The sequence below is a fragment of the Amphimedon queenslandica genome, unplaced genomic scaffold (genome assembly GCF_000090795.2).
Source record: "Amphimedon queenslandica unplaced genomic scaffold, v1.1 AMPQUscaffold_13308, whole genome shotgun sequence".
Lineage (NCBI taxonomy): Eukaryota > Metazoa > Porifera > Demospongiae > Haplosclerida > Niphatidae > Amphimedon > Amphimedon queenslandica.
This window is the reverse complement of record NW_003546456.1, coordinates 100,219-127,950: the sequence shown is the minus strand read 5'-3', so window position 1 is coordinate 127,950 and position 27,732 is coordinate 100,219. Positions and strand designations below refer to the sequence as shown.

The following is a 27,732-nucleotide window of genomic DNA, read 5'->3' as shown; positions in this document are numbered from 1 at the left end:
TGTATGCAGAAAACAAAAAAACAACATAATTATTGGTAAACCCACTCCAAATAAAGTAAAAGCTGCTTTAGTTCTAGTTTGGCAGCAAAAAAGCCACAAAAAAGCAGAAAATAAATGCAACAATGGACATCATCAAAGTGCTTGAACCAGAAGAGCTGGGATTCTCTAATATACAATGAGAAAGATTCTTAATCAATAATTGCAATGTTCATTGACTTACCAATTACATTAAGTTCAAATTGTGCACTGTCAGTTCCTGCAGGATTACTAGCTAAACAAGTGTAGTTTGTATCACTATCAGATACAGCTACTTGTGCTATGCTGAAGGTACTGGTCACTATATAAAGCAAAGTTGAGTCATTGAGATAAATAGAGTTAGAAAAAGTAACAGAATCACTGGCCATTATAAGGTTACCACTTTTATACCATGTGATATCAGGAGCTGGAATTCCAGTACCAACGCATTGGAATGAGACCTGGGATTGCTCTCTGACGGTATATGCTTCATCCGTTATCAATATACTAGGCCTTACATACACACTGAGGGTAGCTGTACTGTTAACAGAACCTAGAGCATTACTAACAATGCAAGAATAGTCAGCAATATCTGATGGAGCAGTATTTGCTATTGTTAGTGCAGTATATATAGTTGATGGAAGTGTGACACCAGTTTGGCGAGCGTATTTACCACTCAAATACTCTTCAAGAGTGATAGCACGATTGTTCTTTGTCCATGTTATAGTTGGTAAAGGTCCACCTCTAGCTCCGCAAGTAAAAACGGCATCAGTTGGTGGAGTGACAGCAGTATTGCTAAGATCCTGAAGAAAAAATGGAGCAACTATTAAAAAAAGCAAAATAATATGGTAATGCAGTGAGAAATCAACTTACATTCAACCTCAAGATTAAATCCAACAGAAAAAGTATTTAATTGATTGCTACCAACGCAATAGTAGGTATAAGCAGAGTCCGGCGAGACATTAGCTAATGTTAGTGTACTAGTCACCTGATACTCATTGTCATGTGCCATTGTAATAGAGGTAGGCATGAATCCTGTACTATTAGAGAGATTCCTGCCATAAAATGTCCAATTTATTGTTGGTCGCTCATTTCCAGACATTGTGCAGGTAAATGAAGCAGTGCCATATCGTGGCACGGAAACATCACTTGATCTTGATACTAACCTAGGGCCAACTATTAAAAAAAGTATTGATTTGTATTAAAAATAAAAGTATCATATACTTACAATATACAGTCAGGCTAAACATCAAGGATGAACTACCATCACTGTTGCTAGCATTACACCAATAATCATCTCTACCATCAGCCACTGATGCATTGATCAGCGTTAGAGATCCCGAAACAGTATAGATCATTGTTGATGAGTTGAATGTCTCATTCTGTGATGCGATGAATCTACTCGTGTCATTAATAAGAGATCCATTCCTAAACCAATGAATGGCAGGTTCTGGAGCTCCAGTACCAGTACACTGGAATGTAACTGAATTAGATTCATCAACAAAGTATGAAGACATTTCTGATGACACAGTAGGAGCTACAGCTACATAAAAATTGAGTGTAAATATTTTATAAGTTTTTTCTTTGTCATCATTAATAATACAATAATAATCACCAGAATCTGATGGCGTTGTGTTTAATGAATAGCATAAAAAGTGGAACAATTATTACAACAATGTAACACATGTAAGTTAAATAAAAGAACGTACAGTAGTAAGCTGTAATTTTACTTCACTGTCAAAATATGAAACATTAAAAACACTCACATATATTAACACCAAAATAGAAGAAAAAGGAACTACAATAGACCTACAAAAAGAATTCCAATGTCACTCACCACTTGCTGGATGCTGCAATAGGCAGTAGTAACACAACACGAGAAACAGTCGTTGCATCCTTGTCAAATGTATTTTAAAATGATGAAACTCCTTATAACGAGAAACACTAAGCTGCAAGCTGAGCTGTACTGTTAGTCTGGGCCCACCCCTGCAGATCTGGTGATATGATGACACTTGCAGAAAGGAATGCAATAATTATTATTAGTAGTTATTTTAGTTATAAAAATTTGATCTACACTATAATCTAATGATACTAGTCATACTACATAATAATTAAAGTTAGTTCCAAGCCTCAGGTACTACCCAGTACCACAATACCTCCTGACAATGTGAGCAATGTCAGTGTTAGTAAGCCACGCCTCCCTGCCAACACGCCTAGGGTTCACACGACGATTACGAATCCTCATAGCAGGCCCTCGTCCATTGCTGTGAGAGTAGACCCCATAATGCATCACCGAGTAATAGTCGTATGGTAGACCAAGCGTCTTTGCATGTCGTTCCCTTCTGTACTGACTTCTCACTAAAGAAGAATCATAATATGTAATAGTTACCATTCTTTGCAGTTTTAATACAAATAAATGTAAAAATGGCTCACTGTGATGTCTAATGTTGTTCCAGTATATTTGTACGTATCTGTCCCTATCATATCTGTTTTGCTCATGGATTCGTCCCAGAGCATGGAATAACTCGTGGGCTGGTGTACGAGGAGAGGTGCAGCTGGAACTAAGATGAATGAAGTGTCTTTTACCACGAACTGGACCAAGATGAGTGTAGCAACTATAAGAATGAATAAAACAGAATTATATATGATAATATAATTAGAAATAAAATGAAAATTTCTCTTTTAAAAATTATTTTAAAATAATATATTTTACCGATTTTTGTGTCCCTCAATAAACACGATGTACTTCTGACGAACAGGACGACGAATAAGATAAAATCTAACACAACGTTGTCTCCTGTTGATGTCATTAATTGAAGCAACAATGAACTGCTGGAGACGTCTATCTATGATAAACAGCATAAGGGCATCATTATGTATCAAAAAATGTAATAAAAATTTGGAGTGATTTTAGAGCCATTTTTTGGAAAAAAACCATGGACTATAGCCTTGGGTATTTTTCAGATTTTTGATGTTTTCTTAAAATGGCCGTAACTTGAAAAATTGAAGTCAGAATCACCTCAAACTTTCTACACAGCATAAGGGCAACAATATGTATCAGAAAATGTAATAAAAATTTGGAGTGATTTCAGAGCCATTTTTTGGAAAAAACCATGGACTATAGCCTTGGGTATTTTTCAGATTTTTGATGTTTTCTTAAAATGGCCGTAACTTGAAAAATTGAAGTCAGAATCACCTCAAACTTTCTACACAGCATAAGGGCAACAATATGTATCAGAAAATGTAATAAAAATTTGGAGTGATTTCAGAGCCATTTTTTGGAAAAAACCATGGACTATAGCCTTGGGTACTTTTCAGATTTTTGGCATTTTTTTTAAATGGCCGTAACTCGAAAAATTAAAGTCGGAATCACCTCAAACTTTCTACACAGCATAAGGACATCAATATGTATCAAAAAATGTAATAAAAATTTGGGTTGATTTTGGAGCCATTTTTTGGAAAAAAACCATGGACTATAGCCTTGGGTATTTTTCGGATTTTTAACGTTTTCTTAAAATGGGTGTGACTGGAAAAATTGAACTTGGAATCAGCTCAATGTTTCTGCATAGCATAATAGGTTGTCATATATCATGACCAAAAATAAAGATGTACTTTTCAAATATATCCCAACAGGTATCTTTCTTGGCCAGCGCCTAACGTTCCTCCAAGCTTCAGAGTTCACTAGACCACTGAGACCTTCTGCTTCATACAGTGGTAGCTTCTCTCTCTCAATCAGCATGTCACCTCCAACAAGAGCCATTCCAACTATAATTAGCAAACAAACAAACAAACAAATAACAATAAACAGTTATTATTATATTGTACCTGGTATTCCATTCTCATCAAGTTCAGGCTCTGGAAACTCTCCACCCTGAGCATCAGCTAAAATAGAAATGCTCTAAACTATGAGACTTTCAGAATATCATCCTTCACTTACCTAGGGTATATTCCCTAGCAACTGTGACTGCACTAACTGCAGCAAATACAAGTATCGGTAATAAAGAGTGCATCATGCTTCACCCTGGAGATACCTTCAATGGAAGGTTAACTGCTAGTGTGTATCTGTCTTTATATACTTATATTGAATCCATGTACAAGACTCCAGTATACACTTATGAAGTTGATATGGAATAGTCACAGTAGAGATGATTATCATGTAAAATCTCAAGGAACTATACATCCTTTAAGAGAATCTCTACTCTGTCAAGACTGACAGCCAACTATTAGCCATTACATAGAAAAGCAGCATAAGGAGAGCTAGCCTAGCATAATTGGATTATGAAGAATGAGTCTGACCTCATGCTGCAGTTGATAGATGTACATGTAATATAAGGTTAAATCACAAGTGAATATCACAATACAATCAAACAACAACAAAGTTGAAAACTAAATAGAAAGAGGGAGAAGAATGCATGACATTATGAAGAGGTTCAGTTACAAACATCACAAAAACAGTCATCATTAATTATCTCTTACGTAGATCTAAAACCTGGTATTTAATAATAATAATAATAATAATGATAATAATAATATAATAATAATAATGATGCCACTAGCGTGAGTAACAAACAGGACCTAGTTCTACTCCAAGAGATTCCTTCCCTTGACCCGAGAGATACAGACTCACATCAACAATCGGTAGTTGTGATGGTCTGTTAGTCTTTAAAGCATATATAGCTGAGCCTTTAACAGATCCTGCAGACTAGAGAGGAGAAAAGGAACACTTTTCATAGTAAAAAACACAACAAAAGATGTCCAATTCATCATTAACTTTATCTGTTATGTTTTAAGCAACCCTGTCACTTTGATCTTCAGGCAATACTGAAATACTTCTTTCATTTACATTGCATGGATAACATGTTACTTAAAGTAATCACCAACTGTACAATAGAATTGACTGATACTGTATGGTGAAGAGCTTATTTACCAAATACTAAGTGTCTTAGTGATTGTATTAGTATGTTAAAATCAATCTCATGGATACTAACCGAGCAGCTATTGTGTAACAGTGATACAGAGTTACTGTTTGAGTTGAATAGAGATCCTTTCTTGTAGCCAGAGAAAGAAACATGAAGCTCCTTCAGTCCCTGACAATGCATTGTGATCCTTTGGTTAGCTTGCAAACTGGACATTTGGAGTAGCTTCAATTGAACTGTGTTAATATCATAAGAGAACTAGAACAGAATCAATATCTATTGCATCATATAATTCATCTTACTGATCGACCGGTTACATTGGACATTTCTAAGTATTTCTGTCCACCTATATCAAACCTCTGCAATGGTACTGGTAGCTAATAGAAGATAATAAAGTTACTGAACAATATTATTATTATTATTATTATACCAACCATATCAACAGCATCAATGCAAGTCGTACAGGAGCCATCTTCAAAATCACACATGACCTTGAAACCATCAGACCAACTCCCTCCATTAGGATCAATATAATAAGGACCTGGACCAGATAGCAGCAAGATATGCTTTAATTGGAGTAGGAGACATGATAGTACCTGTTCTGGCATGAGGGTAGTCATGTTTTAGATCGCAGCAGGATCTTGCAGGGAACTGTCTGTGCCCGTTTGGTTTCTTGACCAGCTGTACGGTTTTTGTAATATTGTCTAGTTGAACCATTAGTGAAGCCGTCTACAGTCAATATAAATAATAATTATAAAAGAAGGACACAGTAAACATACTGATCCTTGGAATTCGGGACTGCCTGATAAGTAGAATATCTTCCCTGAAGACTACAAAATTATTATTATTATTATTATTATTATTATTATTATTATTATTTATTCATTAATTCATTGTGTCCCTTACAGTGATCTTGTTGTCTCCAGGTTCTCCCTAAAAGGAATATGGTATCAACTAATGCTGGATCACGAGGTTCAATTACTTTTTGACCTTTCCTTCCCTTTTGACCTTTGGTTCCCTGGTTGAGTATAAAATGACTCAAAATGAATTTAATTAATGGCTCACCTCATCACCTTTTCCCCCCTTTAGATAAGGAAAAAAATAAAATTAAAAAAATGAATGAATTTGTTGTTTTATTTAACTTACAGCTGATCCAAATGCTCCCTAAAACACAAAATAAAATAAATAAATAAATAAATAAATAAAATAATGACTAGCTTACATCAGCTCCAATCCTGCCATCTTGACCAGCTCGTCCTGGTGTCCCTTGCTCACCCTAAACACAATGAACACATTACAGCTCCAGTACAATACAGTATAATCATGATTAGAACTGCATTCACTGATTCATACACTGATTCATACACTGATTCATACTATACATTGATTCATACACTGATTCATGATTCATACACTGATTCATACTGTACATTGATTCATACACTGATTCATACTATACATTGATTCATACACTGATTCATACTGTATTGATTCATACACTGATTCATACTGTACATTGATTCATACACTGATTCATACTATACATTGATTCATACACTGATATTGTTCTTACGGAGGGTCCTTTAGGTCCAGGTGGTCCAGGTGGCCCAACGTCACCATCAATCCCGTGGCTACCATGGTAACCCTTTGCTCCTGCATCACCAGCTAAACCTGGACGACCCTAAAATTAAGAAACGAAGGGATTAAAATTAATAGTAGAAATATTCAACGATAGACAGACAATCTCTTAATATTAGTCTCTGCCCACATTTAAATATGTGGGTGTGGTCTTACCTGATCTCCTTTTATACCAGTTGGTCCAGTACCGCCAGATGGACCTTGCTCTCCCTAAACAAACAAACAAAAAAGAAATAAACAAATATCTAAATAAACAAACAAATAAATAAATGTATGTACTCTTGCTCCAGAGGCTCCTCTTCTTCCAGGATTACCAGGTTGACCTTTTTGGCCCTAAAATAATAATCATCGTTAGATCGAGAAATATACTTGTGAGATCATTCTAACTAAAAATGAAGACCTATTGGCCGAATACGAGAGACTAAAGTCTCCTAAACTCTCTCTAGATCTAACAGTGGCACAATTAGCAGCTTACCTTAACCCCGTCTCTTCCAGCTGGTCCCCGCTCTCCAGTTGCTCCTACTGCTCCCTAAAATCGAACGTGCACATTACGTCAGATGGTAATGAACAGCTGCTCCATTTAAACTAACCTTTACACCAGGAAGGCCTGTCTCACCCAGTGGGCCAGGTTCACCTTGTGCTCCCTACAAACACAGGAATCAGTCGCTATGGTAACAGGGTCACCCATAAACTCACCCTGTCTCCCCGAGCTCCCTGTCCTCCTATTGGTCCTGGGGGTCCAATGAATCCTTGACCTCCAGGTACTCCTTTGTCACCTTTAGGGCCGTCAGGTCCAGGAGCTCCCTGAATTAATTAATAATTATTAGTATCGGTGATATTAACATGGACTCACATTACGACCAGCGTCTCCACTGACTCCCGGTATTCCATCGTTCCCTCGTATTCCTTTAGGTCCGGCGGGTCCAGCTGGTCCAGGACCTCCTTGAACGCCTTTAATCCCCTGAAAATATTTAAATAATAAATATAACAGAATACAGTATATCTGGTAATTTTGGGAATTAAATTTGGTGTTTTGATAGCCATTTACCAAATTAAAAGCAGCCAATCAACATAAAATTTTGCAGTTAACCAAGTTTTAGAATTTTTTTCACTGATTCTAAAATACAAAGTATAGCTGTACATGTTTGTGTACGTACGATTGGTCCGGAGGGTCCAGCTGCTCCTGCTGGTCCCTGGGGTCCCTTGGATCCTTTGGCTCCTTCTTCTCCAACGTTCCCAGCGTCTCCTTTATCTCCTTTCTGTCCTTTTTCTCCGGCGGGTCCCACGGGACCAGGGTCACCAGAATTACCAACTTCACCCTAAAGGAGGCGGAGCTTAAAACACACTCCAATAATGATAATATGAACCTTATCTCCAGGATCACCAGCAGAACCAGCTTCACCTTGAGGTCCAGCTGGTCCCTAGTAACAATAATAAATCAATAAATAAATAAATAAATTTAAAACTTACAGCTGCTCCTTTATTTCCTTTCTCTCCGACATTACCAGTTCTTCCCAGTACTCCCTAAATACAGTGCAGTATGTATTGGTCACATGACAGTCACATGATGGACTCACTCTAGGCCCTCGGTCTCCAGCAGAACCTTTATCACCTTTCAAACCAGTAGAACCCTGATAATAATAATAATAATAATAATAATAATAATAATAATAGTAATAATAATAATAATAATAATAATAATAATAATTATTATTATTATTATTATTATTATTATTATTAATTACTTACAGGTGATCCTGGAGTTCCCTCTCTACCAAGAAGTCCAGCATCTCCAGCGTCTCCCTAGCAACACGTATCACATGACCATTAGTCACATGACCATTAATCACATGATCTCATGAACTTACTGGATCTCCTGATAGACCAGCAGTACCTTTAGCTCCGGGGGGACCTTTTTCACCCTAAAAAACTCATGGTAACACTAATCTATCAATAGTAACAATAATCTATTAATAGTAACACTAATCTATTAATAGTAACACTAATCTATTAATAGTAACACTAATCTATTAATAGTAACAATAATCTATTAATAGTAACAATAATCTATTAATAGTAACACTAATCTATTAATAGTAACAATAATCTATTAATAGTAACACTAATCTATTAATAGTAACACTAATCTATTAATAGTAACACTAATCTATTAATAGTAACACTAATCTATTAATAGTAACACTAATCTATTAATAGTAACATTAATCTATTAATAGTAACACTAATCTATTAATAGTAACATTAATCTATTAATAGTAACACTAATCTATTAATAGTAACATTAATCTATTAATAGTAACACTATTACTTACACCAAGACCAGTTCTTCCTCTAGCACCAGTATCACCAGTCATACCTTGAACACCCTAAGAACAGTAACATTTAAATGTATACATACATGTACATGTACATGTAGTACAAGTATAAATAAATCATTGATTTGCATGATGAAGTTAGGAGGGGGTGGGGCTGAGGGTGGGGCTTACTTTAGGTCCAGGATTTCCTTGAGATCCTTGCCTGCCTTTTCTACCAGGAGCACCCTATTAATAGTAATAATAATAATAATAATAATAATAAATAAATAAATAATAATAAGCTACTCCCTCTATCTTTCTATGCTATGATATTGTTCACCTATTGTTCAATATGTATCATAAAATGTAATAAAAATTTGGGGTGATTTCGGAGCCATTTTTTGGAAAAAACCATGGACTATAGCCTTGGGTACTTTTCAGATTTTTGGCATTTTTTTAAAATGGCCGTAACTCAAAAAATTAAAGTCAGAATCACTTCAAACTTTCTACACAGCATAAGGACATCAATATGTATCAAAAAATGTAATAAAAATTTGGGTTGATTTTGGAGCCATTTTTTGGAAAAAACCATGGGCTATAGCCTTGGGTATTTTTCAGAATTTTGGCATTTTCTTAAAATGGCCGTAACTTGAAAATTTTAAGTTGGAATCACTTCAAACTTTCTACACAGCATAAGGGCATCAATATGTATCAAAAAATGTAATAAAAATTTGGGGCAATTTCGGAGCCATTTTTTGCAAAAAACCATGGGCTATAGCCTTGGGTATTTTTCAGATTTTGGCTCATTTCTTTAAATGGCCGTAACTTGAAAAATTAAAGTTGCATTCAGCTCAAACTTTCTACACAGCATAAGTACATGTATGTGCATCAGAAAATGTAATAAAAATGGAGAACTCTCTCCTTTTATTTTTTGGCAAATTTTGGCCAAAAGTCCCTGTACTATAGTACAGGGACTTCAGACAGATTTTGGAGACACTTAAAAAATTCATAAAAATCTAATTTTGATTAGAACTACAAGTACACTACATAAGAACATGTACTTAACTATAATTTTATTATAAGCACTTATGAATAAAATAAGACACAAGTACATGTACACATAAAATAGATATACATGTACATGTACATATCATGTATGATATGTACATGTACATGTACATACCGGAGGTCCCAAGGGTCCCTTCTCTCCTTTATTTCCTTTTGCTCCCTGAGGCCCACGTCTACCGTCAGCACCAGATGGACCCCTTTCACCTTTAGTACCCTTTTGACCCTATAAGGAAGTACTCACGTCCTGTTAGTACCAGCTGGTTCTTACTCTTGGTCCCTTATCTCCGACGACTCCAGGCTGACCGTCATTACCAGACACACCCTATCACATGTACATTATATCACAAGTACATCATGTGACAATCACATGGACACTCACCGGATTACCAGAAGATCCAGAAGAACCAATGTCGCCGGGGTCACCAGGAGCACCCTATAGAAATTGAATATTAGGGGGACCAGGGGGCAATATGTGTCTCAGGGGGTCAGGGATTATTAATACTTACAGCTTGTCCTGGAGTACCACCGACTCCTTTAGTACCTTGATCACCTCTTTGACCCTAATTAATTAATAATCAATTAATTAACAATCAATTAATTAATAGCTTACTTGTTCTCCAATAAATCCAGTTACACCTGGCTCTCCAGTAGGTCCCTAATCAATAATAATTGATAAATAATTATTAATTAATTAATCATTCGTACTTTAGTTCCTGGGCCTCCAGGTGATCCAGGTTCACCAGGTGCTCCCTGTTATATTAATTAATTAATTAATTAATTAATTAGTTTATTAATTAATTATTTTATTGTCTCACTGTTGCTCCGTCTTTCCCAGCCTGTCCTGGTCTACCATGAGTACCTGGTTCTCCCTGAAATTAATTAATTAATAATATCAATTTAATTAATTAAACATCGTTACTTGTGGTCCAGGTGCTCCTCTCTCTCCTCTAGCTCCAACCTGTCCAGCTTGTCCCTAAACAAACAGACAAAAGTTTAAACAATAAACAAAAACATCATACAATTGGTCCTGGTTGTCCTGGAGGTCCAGGTTGTCCATCTCTTCCTGCAAGACCCTGTCAATGTTAATATCATGTTAATATCGTGTTAATATCATGGTGTGATACTTACTCTAACTCCAGTGTCCCCCACACTACCAGGTCTACCAGGACTACCAGGGGCACCCTATAATTAATACAATTAATGACATTAGCAGTACCTCCCCCTCCCTCCTCCCCCTCTCCCTCCATTACTCTTGATCCTTTGGCTCCCCTCGGTCCAAAGGCACCAGTAGCTCCTCTTGCTCCTTGAGGTCCCTGCGGTCCCCTCTCACCAATGTCCCCTGCCACTCCCTATACATGAGTACAGGTAACAAACATCAGTAGATGTACCACATACACAATGGTCACATACAGTTCATATTATTATTATCTTAGGTAGATCACTTATTGGATATTATACTGTAAATATTGTCAATACAAAATGTCCTCATGCAGTTCTAGTGATGAGACTTACATTTGCTCCTTGCTGGCCGATGGAACCAGGGAAACCTCTTGGACCTGTAGTACCCTATTTAATTAATAATAATTAATAATAATAATTAATGATAATTAATGAATAATAATAATAATTAATGTATAATAAACTCACGTACCACAGCTCCAGGTGTGCCATCTTTACCATTTATACCAGGTGCTCCCTTAATGAAGGAGAATTATTAATTAATTATCAGTTGATTATTATTCATTACCCTCGGTCCTCTGGCACCACGCCCACCCACTCTTCCTGGGGAACCTAGGGCTCCCTTTGCTCCATTGGGTCCAAAACTACCGATAGCACCAGGACCCCCTGGTTTACCCTGTAATAACAATAAACTCATATCCATTAATATTTATGGCGTATACTTTAGTTCCAGGTGTTCCCCCGGGTCCAGCTGGTCCAACTTTCCCTTGAGCGCCCTAAAGATGAATGAAGATACATTAACATACATGTACATGTACACATGTATTATGAAGGTAGGCTCCATGTGGGTCACTCACTTTTCTTCCGTCGTATCCATCTTTACCAGATTTACCAGGTGGACCTTTTTGACCCTTTCATAACATCAACAAATAAACATTATTATTATTATTATTATTATTATTATTATTATATTATTATTATTATTATAATATTATTATTATTATTATTATTATTATTATTATTATTATTATTATTATTATTATTATTATTATTATTATTATTATTATTATTATTATTAATTACTTGAGCTCCTTTAGATCCCTTCACTCCATAGTCCCCAGGTAGTCCAGGGTCACCAGCTACTCCCCTCGGCCCGGGGGGTCCTGGTTCTCCAGGGGACCCTGACTCTCCTCTTCCACCTGGTACTCCTGCGAAACCATACCCGCCATCTTGACCCTGGTTAATTAATAGTTAATTAACTATTATTAATAAGTAGTTAATTAACTTACAAGGTCACCAGAAGGTCCTTTGTTTCCAGGCTTTCCTCTCGGGCCCTAAATATTTATAATAAATTAAAAAGTACATGTACATGAGGAGGTGGTTGCTATATAACTCACTGATCTTCCTCTCTGGCCTGGTTTACCATCCCTCCCATCAACACCGTCTCTACCCTACACCAATGAATATAATTAAACATTATAATTAATTGATGGACTTACTCTGTCTCCTTTGGGTCCAGTGCTACCATCACGTCCAGCTGGACCCTATAATAAGTAATTGGGCATAAGTACGTGTATTTGATAATGGTTCACCTCTTCTCCTTGCTCTCCGGGTATACCGACCATACCAGTGGGACCTCTGGAACCCTTTAATTAAAGGTAATTAATTAATTAATTGATTGATTGATTGGTTATTAACTTACAGTTAGACCAGGTGCGCCACGCTGACCAGGGTTACCCACCACGCCCTAATAAGGAATAATGTATTATTAATTAATAAGGAATAATATGAAGTGATAATCCTTACAGGTGATCCGGGTGCCCCTAGGGGTCCTTTTTCACCACGGGGGCCTTCTGGTCCCTGGAATATACAAAAGTATACAAGAAATGATTCAGTAAATTATAGCAACACACGTACGTCCCTTCCAATAGGCCCTTGAGCTCCTGGATGGCCTCTTTGACCCTAAAACATAAAATGATTCAATTTATAAAAGTCTCTGTAAGCTCCACCCACCTCTTCACCATCTACCCCATCAGTTCCGTCCATACCTGGACTCCCTGTTCTGCCCTAATATGGAAATTAATTAATTAATTAATTTAATTAACAGTCTTACAGGGTGTCCAGTACTTCCTCTAGCTCCCTGTGCTCCCAAAGGTCCAGGTGGTCCCTATAAACAACAACAAACAATAATAACAACAACAACACCAACAACAACACATACAGTACCTGATCTCCACGGGGACCCTGCTCTCCCATTACTCCAGGCTCACCCAGCTCCCCTCTCATTCCATCAACACCAGCTGCTCCAGGTAGTCCGGGGGACCCAAGAGAACCCTATACTCAACACATTATTGAACACTTACTTAATACAAGACACTTACCGGTCTTCCTTGATCACCTTCTGGACCAGGCCAACCTGGATCACCAGTGACACCCTATATGATACAAATGGTAATGATGGTGTACATGTTGTGAAGCACATTGCTACTGATTCATTTCTGTTAATGATGATCAAAATTTTTAAATATTAAATTAATCATTGCAAAAAATTGATTTGAACCAACTAAAAAACTTCACAAAGTATAATAATTAATTCAAAAGCAGGACTACAAAGTATAATATAACTCAGGACTAATGGACTATATGAAAGCAGCACTAAACACACACACACACACACACACACACACACACACTCAATGATTATCCATTAAAGCCTGTCTATCATGCTCCAAGTGGTCACTTTGGACCAATTCATAATTTTTCCTGGAAAAACACGATAATTTCAATTTCTTCCATAAACAGTTCAGCAGATACTTCCAGGCAAGATAGAGCAGAGCAGCCACCATTGGGAATATAGCAAAACATATTTGACAATTTGAAGCAAGCCAGACATTCCAGAAGTGCCTGTGTGCACTATCATAAAGAACAATGGAGTTCACACAAGTAATACCATTTATTATAACCAGGTTACTTAAAAGTACTGCATCTATTACATTATACAATTTCTTTTGATATGGCTGTACTATTGTATGGAGGAGTAAGAATATGATAAGAAGGGTTTCCATTACGAACTCTGATTCAATGTAGTTTGGTATGTAATACGACAGTTGAATGATCATTCGGTATACAAAATACATACCAGCAAAATAGCGATGGTCATCTTTGAAGCTAGCGTAAAACCTATCATAGAAAGGTTTGAGTTGTCTATACATGAAACCGCAGGTAAGTATGGACCCAACCCAGGACTGACTAGCATCGATGTTGCAATGAGAAAGAAACAAAGAGACAAGTGGGTACATAAGGAGCATTACTGTTGGAATGAAGAGAATTATCAGAAACAAGATTGCAGGGACGGCATATTTCAAGTGCTCAAGACCAAAATAGACTTCTTTGCCATACAAAGCAACCCTGTAGCTCGTGATCTCAAAGTATTCCTTATAAAGTGGAGCTGGTTGCAGAATAAGGAGTGAGGTTTCAACTGCACTAGTAAAGAAGAGGACAAAAAGTGCTGACATACCAATCAGTGCTGAGTTTTTCGCTGTCGTGAAGCGAAGGAACCGACTGCAGCAGTAAAAGCACCTGGAGAAACTCCTGAGAAAGAAAACAATGACAAAGATAAGAGCAACGCAATAAAGACCTTTGATATAGCCTAGTGAAGCAATGTCCAAACTATTAGCATCATTAGAAATACAAAATGCTGTATTGTGGAGATAAAAGAACTCAAGATTCAATGGAAAGTATAACAAGTGAAGGAAGTTCCAATAAAATCCATACTCTTTTCTACTCAAACGGTTTGCCCTTGAAATGGTAAGCGAACAAAGAATGTGACTGTACAAGAGAAAACCTTGAAAATATCCACTCGTCACGTCCAAGCCAGTGGCAATGATAGCTACAAACACAACGGTGATTGGTAATATCTCAGAGACTACGAATATCAACCAGCCGTAGAGGAGACAGTACTTACGAACTGGTTCACAGATGTAATGAGTGCTTGTATGATAATAGGTAGTATGGCCTAGCTTACACTGGCCACAGAGGATACCCTGTCTGTTGAACTTGCATAAGAAGGAATCCTCTGCTGTAAAGTAAGAAGGAATGATTTGAGAGTATTTCTCTCTGTAGTGGCAAAAGAACAAGCAGGGACCAGATACAAATACTTTGGTACCAAGACTATCCTCTATAAATCCGCCCCAAGCACCTCTAACAATGTAAGCATGGAACCCTTTACACTCGACTATGCCATAAAAGTAGAACTTAGAACAAATGCATTTCCTGTGAACCTTCGTGTAATAGAAACCAGGAGGACAGAACTTGAGGTGGACGGTTCTACTGATCAGTAGCATGGGTTTCGTAATTGTCTGGAACTTTATATAAGCTGTGATGTTTTGAGGCCCAAGTATAGTGAACGTATTATTATAAATGTAGGCATTCTTCACAGTGACATTGACAGACTCATTGACATTTCGTGGATAATAGATAGACATGACTTGAAATACGGCCAAGTTTGTTGGAATTGTTGCATTTAGTTCATCCGTCAGTGATACGTCTAAATAGCACAGTTCCCCCGGGTAGATTGATATCCATTTATGCTTTGGGTGGGCATGAGAAGGAGCAGTGGCTATTTCGTTTTTAAGCGTCGAATTGAAAAACACAAATTGACGTCTTTTAAAAACAGCGCTGGGTTTTATTAAACTCTCAGTTTTTGACGAGTAAGCAATCCTGCACGGTAAAAGAGATGATAGGAATATTGAGCTTCCATTTTTTGCTCTGTTATGAGTGAAAGTGACACTTGAAAACAGACACCCAAAGTCATTAGTTTTGTTGCAGTCAAACAGAAATGGACACACAGCTTTAGAAAAGAGCATGTGGTCATTAGTAACTGAAGAGAATAGCGCTCCACCAAACTCAGTCGCTTTATTGCCAATGAATCTGAGGACAGTGCTCGGAGAATGAAGAACCAAACTAGCAACATTTAGCGAAACAGCTCCACCAAAAGTACCCACATTATTTCTAAATAATGCCGTGCAAGCTTTAAAGTGAACATAAGACATTGTCGCAGTAAGTCCTGATCCTTTGTTCTCTTCAAAAAGAAGAGAAGAATAAAACTCAACATTTATATTCATGATTGACACAGCTCCATAGCTAGCTTCAAGACTGTTCCCGGCCATATTCCCGGCATGTCTTGCAAAGTTCATTCTGAATGTGCAGTTGCTAAACACTGGCATCACTCTTGACTCAATGAGATATGAACTATCAGAAAATTGATGACTGATATCAACTGCTGAACCCGAGATGGCTTCATTTCTAGTCCAGATACACTTGCTGATACTGATTTCATTCCCGGCCAAATTGTGTTGAGTCTCGATACTCAGACCACCCCCGAAATAAGCAGAGTTACTAATAAAACGACATCCAGTGATGAGTAAAGTATTTTGACCAAGTCCTTTGGAGAGGCTATAGTGTATAGCCCCTCCTTTGGGAATAACAGAATTTAATGCAACATTGCCAGTGAATGATGTGTTCTCAATCATTAAAATTGTGTTTGTACAATCTTGTACTTGTGCCGCTAGGCCACCGCCATTCTCAGCCTTATTGTCATTAAAGGTGCAATTGAGTATCTTAAAAGAGAGGGCCAGTCTCCCAGACAAGTTAATCTCCAATCCACCGCCATAACCTTTAGCCTGAATCCCATCCCAGCCCCCAATCAGCTTAGAGTTGTTTTCAAACTTACAACCTGTCATGAGGTAATCGGCCCCTGCATTAATGTCTTTTAAATTAATTTTCACTCCGCCCCCACCACCACTCAATCCAAAATAGGTAGGGGTAATTGGATGGCCTGTGTTTCCAGTGAAGTCAGAGTCCTTTACAAGAACTTTGCCAGTAACTTGAGACAATGTAAGACCTAGACCAAGACTCTCTTTGATAAGGATACTCTTCACAGTCACATCTATGCAAGATTCAACCACTAGAGCAGCTGCTATGCTTCCATCTCGGTTTAATGATCCACATCCAATGATTGAGATATTCTCTAGATATAACTTCAGTATTGAATAAAATCCAATACTAGCTGATCCAAAGCATATAATAGAGACCTGAGTATTAAGACCTGCAACGAGGACGTCTGATAAACCACTTGGTAACTTTGTGCTGTTCGTTAAAGTGTTTGAAAGTTTCTTGATAATAATTTGTGAGTTGTTGCTGCGTAGAATATGGAAAGCATCTTCAATAGAACAGCAAGATGACCCTGAAGCTTCATGATGGCAAGGAGCAGTGCAGTCTGGCTGCACTGTTATTATAGTCCTGGGGTTCTGAAGCAAAGCTCTAACAGAATGCAACAAGAACACCAGAAATAAAGGCTTGAGATTCATGCTATCACGATCAAGAGCAAGAAATAAGGAATGAACTTAGTGACTTTGCTACTTATAAACAAAATGAGCATAGACTATAAATAAACAACAAGATATAGTTTATAAACTACTTGTATATCTATGATACTGGTTAAGTTTAACGTACACAGAGGACCAATTGCTGGTAAACATGTAATCCTATTAAGCTCCTGAGAGCTCTGGCAATTGTATCTTCACTTTCAATTGAATGCACATTATGTAAACATAAACTACTTTGCAATCAACAGACTTCCATCAACAAATATTTCATTATTATAGTTTCTTACCAGACGTCCAACTCCACCAGATGGTCCCCGGGGTCCCTCCACTCCAGGGTTACCCACGGGAAGTGGAATTAGATCCAAATTGATAGCAGGACCTTTGCTACTGCCCTGACTTTGACTAGCAATGAGAGCCGCTAATTGCTACAAGAGACGAAACAAAACAAACAAATAATGTACACGTACATACTGTATATGTATACGTGTATTACGTGTGACATGTGTGTGTCACCTACTTCAGAGTACATTACTGGTCCAGGGGGTCCAGGCTGTCCAGATGGTCCTCTAATACCTTGAGTGCCAACAATACCCTGAGAAAATAAAAAATAGAATCAATTAAAGTTACAGTAAAGTCATGTATTAATTGTTTGCAGATAATTATGAATACTAACAGGGTCTCCAGATCGTCCAGGTATTCCATTAGGTCCAGGCAGACCAACTTCACCCTACAACTATCAGTAATAACTACTAATAATCATTAATAACTAACCGGAGGTCCTGATCTTCCGGTAGGGCCAACCAAGCCCATCTAAAATTGAATAAAATAAATAAATAATAATAATTAATTAATTACCTCTCCTTTAAATGAAGCTCCAGGATCTCCAGGAGAACCGGGATCACCAGGTGCATATACCTATTAATAATAATAATAATAATAATAATAATAATAATAATAATAATAATAATAATAATAATAATAATAATAATAATAATAATAATAATAATAATAATAATCATCAATTAATTCCTTACATCTCCTGATCCACCTAACACTCCAGGTGGTACACCGGTTGGTGCAGCGTTACCAGTGTCAGGTACATCGGTCACCACTGGGGTAGCAACTGGTCCAGGGGGACCCACAGGACGTGATACCGATGGAGGAGAAGTGGGAGGAGTTGTGGGTGTGGTTTCAGTTGGTGGTTGAGTGGCGGGTGGTTCAGAGGGACCGGAGGGGTAGGTACAGGTGGGGCTGCACTTGTCCCATGTGAGTTCAGTACAGTGACGGGTAGAAGCAGTATTGTTCACTGAATCATCCGGAATGAGAGCCAACTGCTGTAGAGTCACATTCTATGGGGAAGAAAGAGAGAGAGTATCAAGTTAACAGGTTGCTCTGAAATCAGGTCAAAGTCCCTGTACTATAGTACAGGGACTTTGGCCAAATTTCAATAAAAATGAAAAGGAGAGAATTCTCCATTTTTATTACATTTTCTGATGCATATACATGCACTTATGTTGCGTAGAAAGTTTGAGCTCATTCCAATCAAAATTAGATTTTTAACGAATTTTTAAAGTTGTTCCAACATTCCTGATGTGCCAGTACACTACAGGGTATTTTATAAAAATGACTGAGAAAGAATTCAGTCCTGAACTATTACATGTAGAGTATATCCCTTACCCTCCTCTGGTCACAAATAACACACACACTGCCTATGATCAGAAACTCTTAAAACCTCTTCTCCCCCTCCCGCCATTTTGTTAATTATGATTAATTAAAATTAACGAGCCCCGCCCACTATGCTAATTAATTCCTTCAATGCATTCTTACCACTATCCCTCCATTGCTGCAATTAGACTGAGGATAGCTTCCAACCAGCTTATTCAAGGTGCTGTCAGTACACTGCAACAGACAGCCAGTCCTGTTGATGGCTTTAACTTGAGAGCTCAAGAGCCGACAGTTGAGATACACTGATACACTAGTCTCTGAGAACTCTATTGCAAGTTTATTCCATGTCTTTGCTTGAAAAGCTGGCATCGTGTATTCCAGAGTTTGACTTGAGCCATAGCCACATCCTTCTCCATTCTCATTGAGGTATACAATCAGTTTATTAGCACAGTTATCCAAGGAGACTCTCAGCTGTGGGTTGGACCCTCTCTGTCCCAGTTCAATGAGAGTGACAGCCCCTTCAGCCTTGTCCAGCTTAAACTTGGTCAGCATGGAGAAGTTCCTGTATCCAGGGCAGCGACACTGGGTGGTGTTCCTAAAGGAGTCTGAGAGCATCTTGTAGACTGGGAAATTGCACTCATCTTGAATTGGGTGGACTCCCTGATTTCCTTGTCTAAATGACAGGGTCTCAAAGTTGAAGGAGACCCCAGCTGTAAGAAAAAGAGACATAAAGTAACATAGGTGTATATGTAATAAATTTTGAATAATCTTGGAGGAAAAAAGACATTTACAGCCAAAGATTAGCATGTAAAGAACAGGAGTAGCTTGCATCAGTTTATCGTGCAACAACCATGCAAGCAAAGCAATGATATTTATTTGTTCATAATTCACTTACTGTCTCCATAATACCAGACTGAGCATAGATCATAGTTATCCTGGAGCCCAGGACACAATGGTGAGGGAGTTGGAGGTGGCTCAGTATATTCGTAGTAACCAGAATAATCCCCAGAATAATAATAATAGTAGTCATACTCTTCATTGTTTTGTCCCAAGACTGCTCCAGCACTAAAGAGCACTAAAATGCAGAAGAGATGCAGTCCAGTCATAATGGCTGTCTTTATAAAGTTGCTGTCAGCTGAACAAGATCAACTTGAGCTACAGTACAAGTACTGCAACTGATTTGGAAGCGGTAGGTGGGCTCCTTCCCTCTCTCTCTATCAACCAGGCTTGCTTCTTGACAGCAACCAGGCTCAGCAGGCAACCGCCATATTGAAGAGAACTTGCAGTGTGGGGCGCTGCTGCTACAGCAGAATGGACTGCTTTGTGTATTCAGATACATTGGAAGCCTCCAGTAGTGATAGTGTGGATTGGAATGGGTAGCTCAGGGGCGCTCGCTGTGTACCTTTGATAAGGCAGGCCTGCCTCATGAAGACTATCGATCATACAGGCATTCTGCGCCGCATTGAGCATTTCAATGACTTCAAACTTCCATTCTCGAGCTGTCAGCATGGAACAGAGGTGATAGGTAGATATTTTCATACCTTTACAGTGTAGGAAAATTATTTTAAGGTTTAAAGAAAAATGAAATTAAACTTAATACAAAAACAGGACCAATAATAATTATAATAATAAACAAGCCTTTCTTGTTGTTTACGACGACAAAATCAAATAAGTTTTTTCGCATTAATTATTATTTATTGATAGAAAACATGATAAGACAGTAAATATGAAACTGAGTTAGTAGAAACAAGCTGGCCCCATGACAAACCCAAACTGAGGACTTGATGGAGTGTTCTCAGTGACAGCAAAATCATTTAATGGTAGCTGGTTAATCTTTCTGGTACTAACTTCTACAACTGATGATCCGTGAGAAGGCTTACCCTGAGAAAGAAGACAAGGAAGACATCGTTTAAGTATATGTAATTTAAAGTGTTACTGATAAATGAATAAATATACAAACAGTACGTGTACATACTTGACATCCATCATAAATAGTGCTAGTTGGTTTCATTTCTGTTCCAGTCTGAGAGCGGAATAGAAGTGCTGCCTCAGAATACTGACAGTTGTATGTGAACTGTTGAGAAGCATATCTAGAACCGACTCTTAAATAATCCAACTGGGCCTTAGGAAGACTGTAGCTGATCTATATGTAACACAAAAATGAGGTAAATTTGAGAAAGTGGGGACTATTGAAAGCACTGAAAATCAACTGTCATTTCAAATTAGCAGCTAATGAACTGTAATGTAACACAAACTAGGGGTTCTAAAGCTCCCAATATCTACCCCCTTGCTCCCAATATTATCTATCCCTTACCCCTCAGCTATAAATTACCTTAAATCCTCCTTTAAAGGAGCTAAACCAAACAGAATCTCCGCTCCATGTTCTAACAGAGCTCTCTCCATTAACAGGGTGGACACAAGTCCTTACATTACCAGATGAAAAGTTACAGAATACCTGCACAGCATCACTAGTGCAGCCACCATTGGGATCAATCCAGTAATAGCCTGAACACAAGGACACTATCATGTGACTATCGAGTGACTCACTCACCATCATTGATCTTAGGGTCCTCTAGTTGGAGGTCCAGACAGGATCTGGCGGGTGAGTCCTGAGTTCCTTTGGGAGACTTCAAATGTTGGAGTTTATTGTGAGCGTTGACGACCTTACTGATGTCACCAAGGTTAACGTCCTTAAAAAAAATAAAAGATAATAATAATTTTTTTTGTAGCTACCTGAGCATCTCCCTCTCCTTTATAAAAGTATGGTGTCACTGCTGGGAACGGAGTAATAGCAGGTGGTCCAGGGGGTCCCTATAATATTAATAACCATTAATAACTACAAACAACTCATATTAACTTACAGCAGGTCCAGGTGGTCCAGCAGGCCCAGCGTTACCAGTCTCCCCATCAGATCCAGGGGGTCCCTTAGGGCCAGGTGCTCCTCGGAAACCCTGGGCTCCATCAGGTCCTTGATGTCCTCTTGGTCCTTGAGGTCCAGGTACTCCGGGGGCACCAGCTGGTCCTGGATCACCAGACATGCCAACAGGTCCAGGATAGCCGGGTTTCCCCTCCACACCCTTGTCTCCTTGGCCTCCCTTGTCTCCCTGTTCCCCTTGGTCTCCCTTCTGTCCTTGTGCTCCTTGTTTACCAGCCACTCCCTGTTTCCCAGGCTGTCCTTCTGGTCCACCTGGTCCTCTTGCTCCTTTCTCTCCAGCTGATCCTGGGTCTCCCCTAGCTCCCTGGGCTCCATTAGGTCCTGCTTCTCCTTGAGCTCCTTTAGGTCCCTTGGGTCCATTCTCTCCTCTTGCACCCTAACAAGGGGACAAGCAGTGACCACACCCACTAATTATTAATTATTATTACTTGTGGTCCGGCTTCTCCCTTTGGTCCAGGTAGACCAGGTGGTCCTGGAGGTCCAGTGGCTCCATCAAATCCAGGGAACCCACGTTCACCGGGTTGACCAGTAGCCCCCTATTGTACGTACCAGTGTCACCAGTGTCAGAGTACAATAGTGGCTATACTAACCTGAGCTCCGTTGGGTCCTCTAGGTCCTTGTGTACCAGCATTACCAGGTGATCCCTGACAATTATTAATTAATTAATTAGGCTATGAATATATAATTACTTGAGGTCCAGGGGCTCCTTGAGATCCTCTTGATCCTTGGGCTCCATCACGTCCCACGTCCCCAGGTGTGCCAGGGGTACCAGGTGGACCAGCCTCACTACCAGGTGTACCCTAACAACAATAATGATTAATACAATTTAAAAAATACATTATCATACAGGTGCTCCAGTGGCCCCAGGTAGACCAGGTTGGCCTTGATTCCCATTGTTACCCTAACGAGGGAGAGAGAGGATCAGATACTCCATACATGTACATGTACGTACGGCTTGTCCAGGGTGTCCCCTAGGACCCTTAGCTCCATCTAATCCAGACTCTCCAGCGTCACCAACAGGTCCAGCTGGACCAGTAGCTCCTGCCTCTCCATCATCTCCCACGGGTCCAGCATCACCAGTCATACCGGGTAAGCCAGCAGGTCCAGCGAGACCAGGTGAGCCATTAGCTCCCCTCGGTCCCTTGGGGCCAGCGTCTCCTGGTTCTCCAAGTATCGTCAGTGGGGCTGGGGTGCCATCAGGGCCAGCAGGACCAGGCTCACCCTAACATGGAGATACGATCAATACAAGTACGTGTTGCAATGTTCTTACAGGGTGTCCCTGTGGTCCTGTTTCTCCATCTTCTCCACGAGGTCCAGGGGCTCCGGGGGCACCAGCAGGTCCAGCTGAGCCAGGTGGTCCAACAACACCTTGATTACCCTATCAATGATAATTATTATTTATTAATTTATTTATTTATTATTACTAATACTCACTTGAGGTCCATCAGGTCCCTTGAGTCCTTGAGGTCCAGCTGGTCCTGGTGGTCCCTAAGTATGGGTATGGAAATATAACAGTATGGGTATGGAATTATTAGCATACATCAGCTCCAGTTGTTCCGGGTAGTCCCTGAGGTCCAGGTGGGCCGGGGTCTCCTTGTGGTCCAGTTTCACCAGCTGCTCCTGCAGACCCTCTGGGGCCTTTTTGACCCTTTAATGATAATTAATCAACATTAATTAATAATTATTCATTGTACTTACAGCTGCTCCAGGGGCACCAGGTGCTCCTGCATCTCCGTCACTACCTGCTTCACCCTAAATATGATTAATTAATTGATTGTTATTATAACTATTAATAACTAACCAAATCTCCAGCTGGTCCAGTGTGTCCTGGGGCACCAGGCTCACCAGCTTCTCCCTATAACAATCAATATGAATATTTAGTAACAGTATCTATTATTAGTAACATTACCCTTGGTCCAGGGTCTCCAGCGTTTCCTTGAGGTCCTTGTGGTCCAGCCTTACCAGCTTCACCAGGAGTACCAGGTTCCCCTTGAGACCCTGGGTATCCTTTATCGCCAACCTCACCTTGAGGACCAGCATCACCAGGGGCACCCTAACAATAATAATAATAATAATAAATTATAACAATAATCTTACAGCTGGTCCATCAGGTCCAGTAGCTCCAGCACTACCTGTTGGTCCCACGTCTCCTTGGTCCCCTGGGGCTCCAGTTGGACCATCAGATCCTTTGTCTCCACTAGGACCCTGTCAATCACGTTATACATGGTAGTATATAAAGATCCTTATTAATTATCGATACTGACTGGTTCTCCAATAGGCCCAGATGGTCCAGGGTGTCCTCTATCTCCATTGGGTCCAGGTGCACCAGCACTTCCTGGTAGACCAGGTGTTCCGTCATTACCAGCGGCTCCTTGTTTTCCAGGGGCACCAGGTGCTCCCTGAGGGCCAGTAGAACCAGGATGGCCTGCCTCTCCAATGGGGCCTTGGTCTCCATTAGCTCCTGGTCGTCCAGCAGCTCCACTTCTACCTGGTCTACCTGCCCTGCCTCCTCTACCGGCCTGACCAGCTTCACCAGCGGAACCAGGAGCACCTGGTTTACCATCTTCACCCTAAGAGGAAGGGGTACATGAAATACATTCAAGTAAAGACGAGTTAATCATAAACTTACATTTAATCCAGGGCCTCCAGGGTTGCCACGGTGACCATTAGGTCCAGCTCTACCCTATTAATAGATAATTAATTATCCGTTCCTTCAAGTAATCCATTTGACATACTTTAGGTCCTTGACGACCAGGAAGACCAGGTACTCCAGGCCTACCACCAGGTCCCTGTAATTAATTAAGAATTGATAATATTAAATTGTTTAACAGCAGACCTTGTTTCCAGTAGGTCCAACAGGTCCAGGTGGTCCATCAGGTCCAGTTGCTCCAGGGCCCCCAGTCTTACCCACGACACCAGTCTTCCCTTGGTGTCCCCTCAAACCCTAACAGTAACTATTAATAGACCAGCTGTTCATTATAATGCCTTCCAGTACTTGTTTTCCTTGATGGCCAGGCTCTCCTGTCTCTCCTTTCTTTCCTTTGTCTCCATCAGCTCCAGGTACACCAGTAGCACCAGCATCACCTCCAGGACCCTTGGGGCCTTGGGCTCCAGGGTAACCGATAGGACCAGCTGCACCTTGGTCTCCCTTTAAGAGACGGAATAATAATAATAATAATAATAATAATAATAATAATAATAATAATAATAATAATAATAATAATAATGATATATACACATACCTGTGCTCCAGGGTCACCAGGTGCTCCAATTCCACCATCAAATCCATCAACTCCGTTCTTTCCAGGATGACCAGGAGCTCCGTCATTACCAGGTGCTCCTCCGTCACCTGTTGCTCCAGGTAAACCATCAGCACCAGTATCACCCTAGCAGGACATGTCAATATAAATTATACTCTAATTAATGCCCACTTACAGCGTCTCCTCTCTTTCCAGGGGCACCATGGGCACCAGTCTTACCAACCTCACCCTAAAAATAATAATAATAACAATAATAATAATAATAATAATAATAATAAATTGATCATAAAGGGTCCATTGTCTGGCTGTGTTGCTAAGGAAGGGTTGCTAGGTTACTGTTGCTATGGCGTCTATGTCACACATTACTTAATAAAAGGACTATTATACTGGTAGCCATAACAACGCCTCTACATTATTAGTACATGATCCACTTACAACTGGTCCAGGTGCTCCTACAGGTCCTCTTGAACCAGCTGGTCCCTATACATCAATCAATTAATATTCATTAATGAGTGGGTGGGGCATACTGGATGTCCGATTGATCCTGCTTGTCCTTTCTGTCCAGGCTCTCCAGGTGCTCCCTTAATTAATAATCATTAATTAATAATAAGATACATATTAATTAACGTACAGGGTTTCCAGGGTTCCCAGCGTTGCCCCTTGATCCAGTCCTACCAGGCTGACCAGCTGCTCCCTGACTTCCCTTTGATCCAGGGAATCCTTGCTCACCCTAAAATAATCCAAGTACATTATAACAGGTATATATAACGGGTATATATAACAGGTTTTTTGTGTTACATACGGTTGCTCCTTTGGCTCCATCTGGTCCCTTAGCTCCAGCTGGTCCTCCTCTTCCTCTTGGACCAGGTCCTCCTGGTAGTCCTTTCCTCCCTCTAGCTCCTTGCTCACCCTAGCAACAATGGATTCATTGTGTCATGTATGTGTACCGAGTACTCACAGGTTTTCCGATGGGTCCCTTTAATCCAGGATGTCCTTTATCTCCAGGGGCTCCTTTATCACCAGGTTCTCCCTTGTCACCTTGGGGACCAGGGTGGCCAGGGTGACCCTATTAAAGATACAGTTCAATATTTAAAAGTACAGTGTTATGATATCTTACAGGTGCTCCATGAACTCCAGGTGGTCCATCAGGTCCAGACGTTCCTTTGTCTCCCTTGATACCGATCAAGTGAGGGGCAGGACCTTTGGGGTCAAAAAACCCAGGGGGTAGGATCTAAAACAATAAATAATAATAATAAGTAATTAATAATGGAGTTATAACACGTACAGCAGGAGCACCAGGTGGTCCAGCTGCTCCAGAGTCTCCAGGGGCACCAGGCGGTCCCTTTGCTCCAGGCTCACCATCTTTACCACTTCTACCATTTAAACCATCTGCTCCCTGAAATAATGGAACAATTTAATTAAATATATAATTAATTAATTAATTAATTAATAAACTTACAGGATCTCCAGGGGCACCAGGGGCTCCAGGCTAAGAAAGAAGCAAATATAAAGTAACAATGAAGGACAAAGAAACATGAGCATGGAAACATTACAATACAACACAACACATGTATAACATGTACATGACAGGACTACGTGAGTTCATGTACACTTACCGGTCCAACTGGGTTTGGCTCAGCACCTGGATTACCAGGTGGTCCTACCTAAAAATTTGAAAAACAATTTAACTAACATGATTCAAAGAAACACACGAGTATATGTACATAAAATATAATAGTGTAGGGTAGGGTAGTTCTGAATTACATATGCTGTACGTGAACATAAATATATAATAATGATAAATGTTTCTTGCACTTACTACGGCCATTGTAGTGGATATCAGTACAAGAGAAAGAGCTAAAAGTGATAATAAATTAGCCATCTTTCCTTTTCAACTAGGAACTGAATTGAAAGACTGAAATACAGGAACTGCTACTGATCCACTGCTGCTAGTAGAAGAGTAGCTAGTCAATCCTAGTCACTGCCCGAGTAGGCCTAGCTAGGATATTAGGAGATGTAATAACAGTCACTCTCTTGACACTGTCAGAGAGAAACAGGTGGAGATAGAGCAGCAACTGAAGATAATCCGCTCGTGTAGGCTATTATTAGGAGCCTCATTCTCTCTGTGGAGAACAATAGGACCAGAGACTGTTGCTGTAGTGTCTACTGGACTATTGCCATCTTTATTGTATTGACTGGAGGTAGTACGAGGAGTTATATTGAAGTGTTGTCATTAGAGAGGATCAACAGGATTGAGGCTCGAGACATAACATCATTATTCAATGTACAATAGGCTTTCACGAACAATACCTCTTGTTCGAGGAGGACTAACGTATAATAACTTCTCTTAGTCTC

General features: G+C 39.6%; 4 protein-coding genes across 4 annotated transcripts; all 4 read right to left on the bottom strand.

The window, feature by feature from the left end:
* Positions 1 to 6: 6 nt before the first annotated feature.
* Positions 7 to 1,999, bottom strand: LOC109583390 (hemicentin-1-like). Its single transcript, XM_019998699.1, has 5 exons — positions 1,853 to 1,999; positions 1,244 to 1,558; positions 889 to 1,191; positions 221 to 838; positions 7 to 165 (listed from the first exon to the last, which is right to left on the bottom strand). The coding sequence occupies exons 1-5, from the start codon at positions 1,908 to 1,910 to the stop codon at positions 74 to 76; spliced, it is 1,386 nt and encodes a 461-aa protein (XP_019854258.1). The 5' UTR covers positions 1,911 to 1,999; the 3' UTR covers positions 7 to 73.
* Positions 2,000 to 2,033: 34 nt separating this feature from the next.
* On the bottom strand, positions 2,034 to 4,041 carry LOC109583391 (astacin-like metalloendopeptidase). Its single transcript, XM_019998700.1, has 6 exons — positions 3,953 to 4,041; positions 3,841 to 3,897; positions 3,628 to 3,780; positions 2,729 to 2,861; positions 2,449 to 2,630; positions 2,034 to 2,373 (listed from the first exon to the last, which is right to left on the bottom strand). Exons 1-6 carry the CDS (start codon positions 4,026 to 4,028, stop codon positions 2,153 to 2,155), a joined length of 822 nt encoding a protein of 273 aa, XP_019854259.1. The 5' UTR covers positions 4,029 to 4,041; the 3' UTR covers positions 2,034 to 2,152.
* A 303-nt stretch (positions 4,042 to 4,344) lies between these two features.
* Positions 4,345 to 20,511, bottom strand: LOC100639283 (collagen alpha-1(I) chain). Its single transcript, XM_019998694.1, has 62 exons — positions 20,078 to 20,511; positions 19,345 to 19,892; positions 18,552 to 18,866; positions 18,373 to 18,432; positions 18,289 to 18,327; positions 18,191 to 18,244; positions 18,035 to 18,109; positions 17,805 to 17,942; positions 13,513 to 13,566; positions 13,358 to 13,465; positions 13,245 to 13,298; positions 13,145 to 13,198; positions 13,049 to 13,093; positions 12,938 to 12,991; positions 12,834 to 12,878; positions 12,724 to 12,777; positions 12,631 to 12,675; positions 12,529 to 12,582; positions 12,421 to 12,465; positions 12,215 to 12,367; positions 11,989 to 12,042; positions 11,854 to 11,907; positions 11,700 to 11,807; positions 11,604 to 11,648; positions 11,465 to 11,518; positions 11,203 to 11,301; positions 11,081 to 11,134; positions 10,972 to 11,025; positions 10,872 to 10,925; positions 10,768 to 10,821; positions 10,658 to 10,702; positions 10,563 to 10,607; positions 10,459 to 10,512; positions 10,332 to 10,385; positions 10,221 to 10,274; positions 10,068 to 10,175; positions 9,077 to 9,130; positions 8,903 to 8,956; positions 8,438 to 8,491; positions 8,319 to 8,372; positions 8,147 to 8,200; positions 8,040 to 8,093; positions 7,937 to 7,990; positions 7,727 to 7,888; positions 7,423 to 7,530; positions 7,266 to 7,373; positions 7,160 to 7,213; positions 7,045 to 7,098; positions 6,849 to 6,902; positions 6,726 to 6,779; positions 6,505 to 6,612; positions 6,154 to 6,207; positions 6,078 to 6,095; positions 5,997 to 6,014; positions 5,914 to 5,949; positions 5,838 to 5,864; positions 5,711 to 5,761; positions 5,528 to 5,660; positions 5,366 to 5,472; positions 5,234 to 5,308; positions 5,004 to 5,189; positions 4,345 to 4,717 (listed from the first exon to the last, which is right to left on the bottom strand). Exons 1-62 carry the CDS (start codon positions 20,286 to 20,288, stop codon positions 4,568 to 4,570), a joined length of 5,130 nt encoding a protein of 1,709 aa, XP_019854253.1. The 5' UTR covers positions 20,289 to 20,511; the 3' UTR covers positions 4,345 to 4,567.
* Positions 20,512 to 20,724: 213 nt separating this feature from the next.
* Positions 20,725 to 27,636, bottom strand: LOC100638905 (collagen alpha-1(I) chain). Its single transcript, XM_019998698.1, has 35 exons — positions 27,197 to 27,636; positions 26,994 to 27,041; positions 26,837 to 26,866; positions 26,663 to 26,773; positions 26,495 to 26,608; positions 26,336 to 26,443; positions 26,180 to 26,287; positions 26,009 to 26,107; positions 25,905 to 25,958; positions 25,813 to 25,857; positions 25,553 to 25,606; positions 25,360 to 25,503; positions 25,113 to 25,265; positions 24,954 to 25,061; positions 24,853 to 24,906; positions 24,747 to 24,800; positions 24,382 to 24,687; positions 24,215 to 24,322; positions 24,027 to 24,170; positions 23,919 to 23,972; positions 23,816 to 23,869; positions 23,658 to 23,765; positions 23,552 to 23,605; positions 23,388 to 23,495; positions 23,070 to 23,339; positions 22,965 to 23,018; positions 22,807 to 22,917; positions 22,708 to 22,761; positions 22,546 to 22,653; positions 22,044 to 22,493; positions 21,916 to 21,993; positions 21,734 to 21,872; positions 21,515 to 21,687; positions 21,158 to 21,325; positions 20,725 to 21,063 (listed from the first exon to the last, which is right to left on the bottom strand). Exons 1-35 carry the CDS (start codon positions 27,257 to 27,259, stop codon positions 20,920 to 20,922), a joined length of 4,032 nt encoding a protein of 1,343 aa, XP_019854257.1. The 5' UTR covers positions 27,260 to 27,636; the 3' UTR covers positions 20,725 to 20,919.
* Between the last annotated feature and the right edge of the window lie 96 nt (positions 27,637 to 27,732).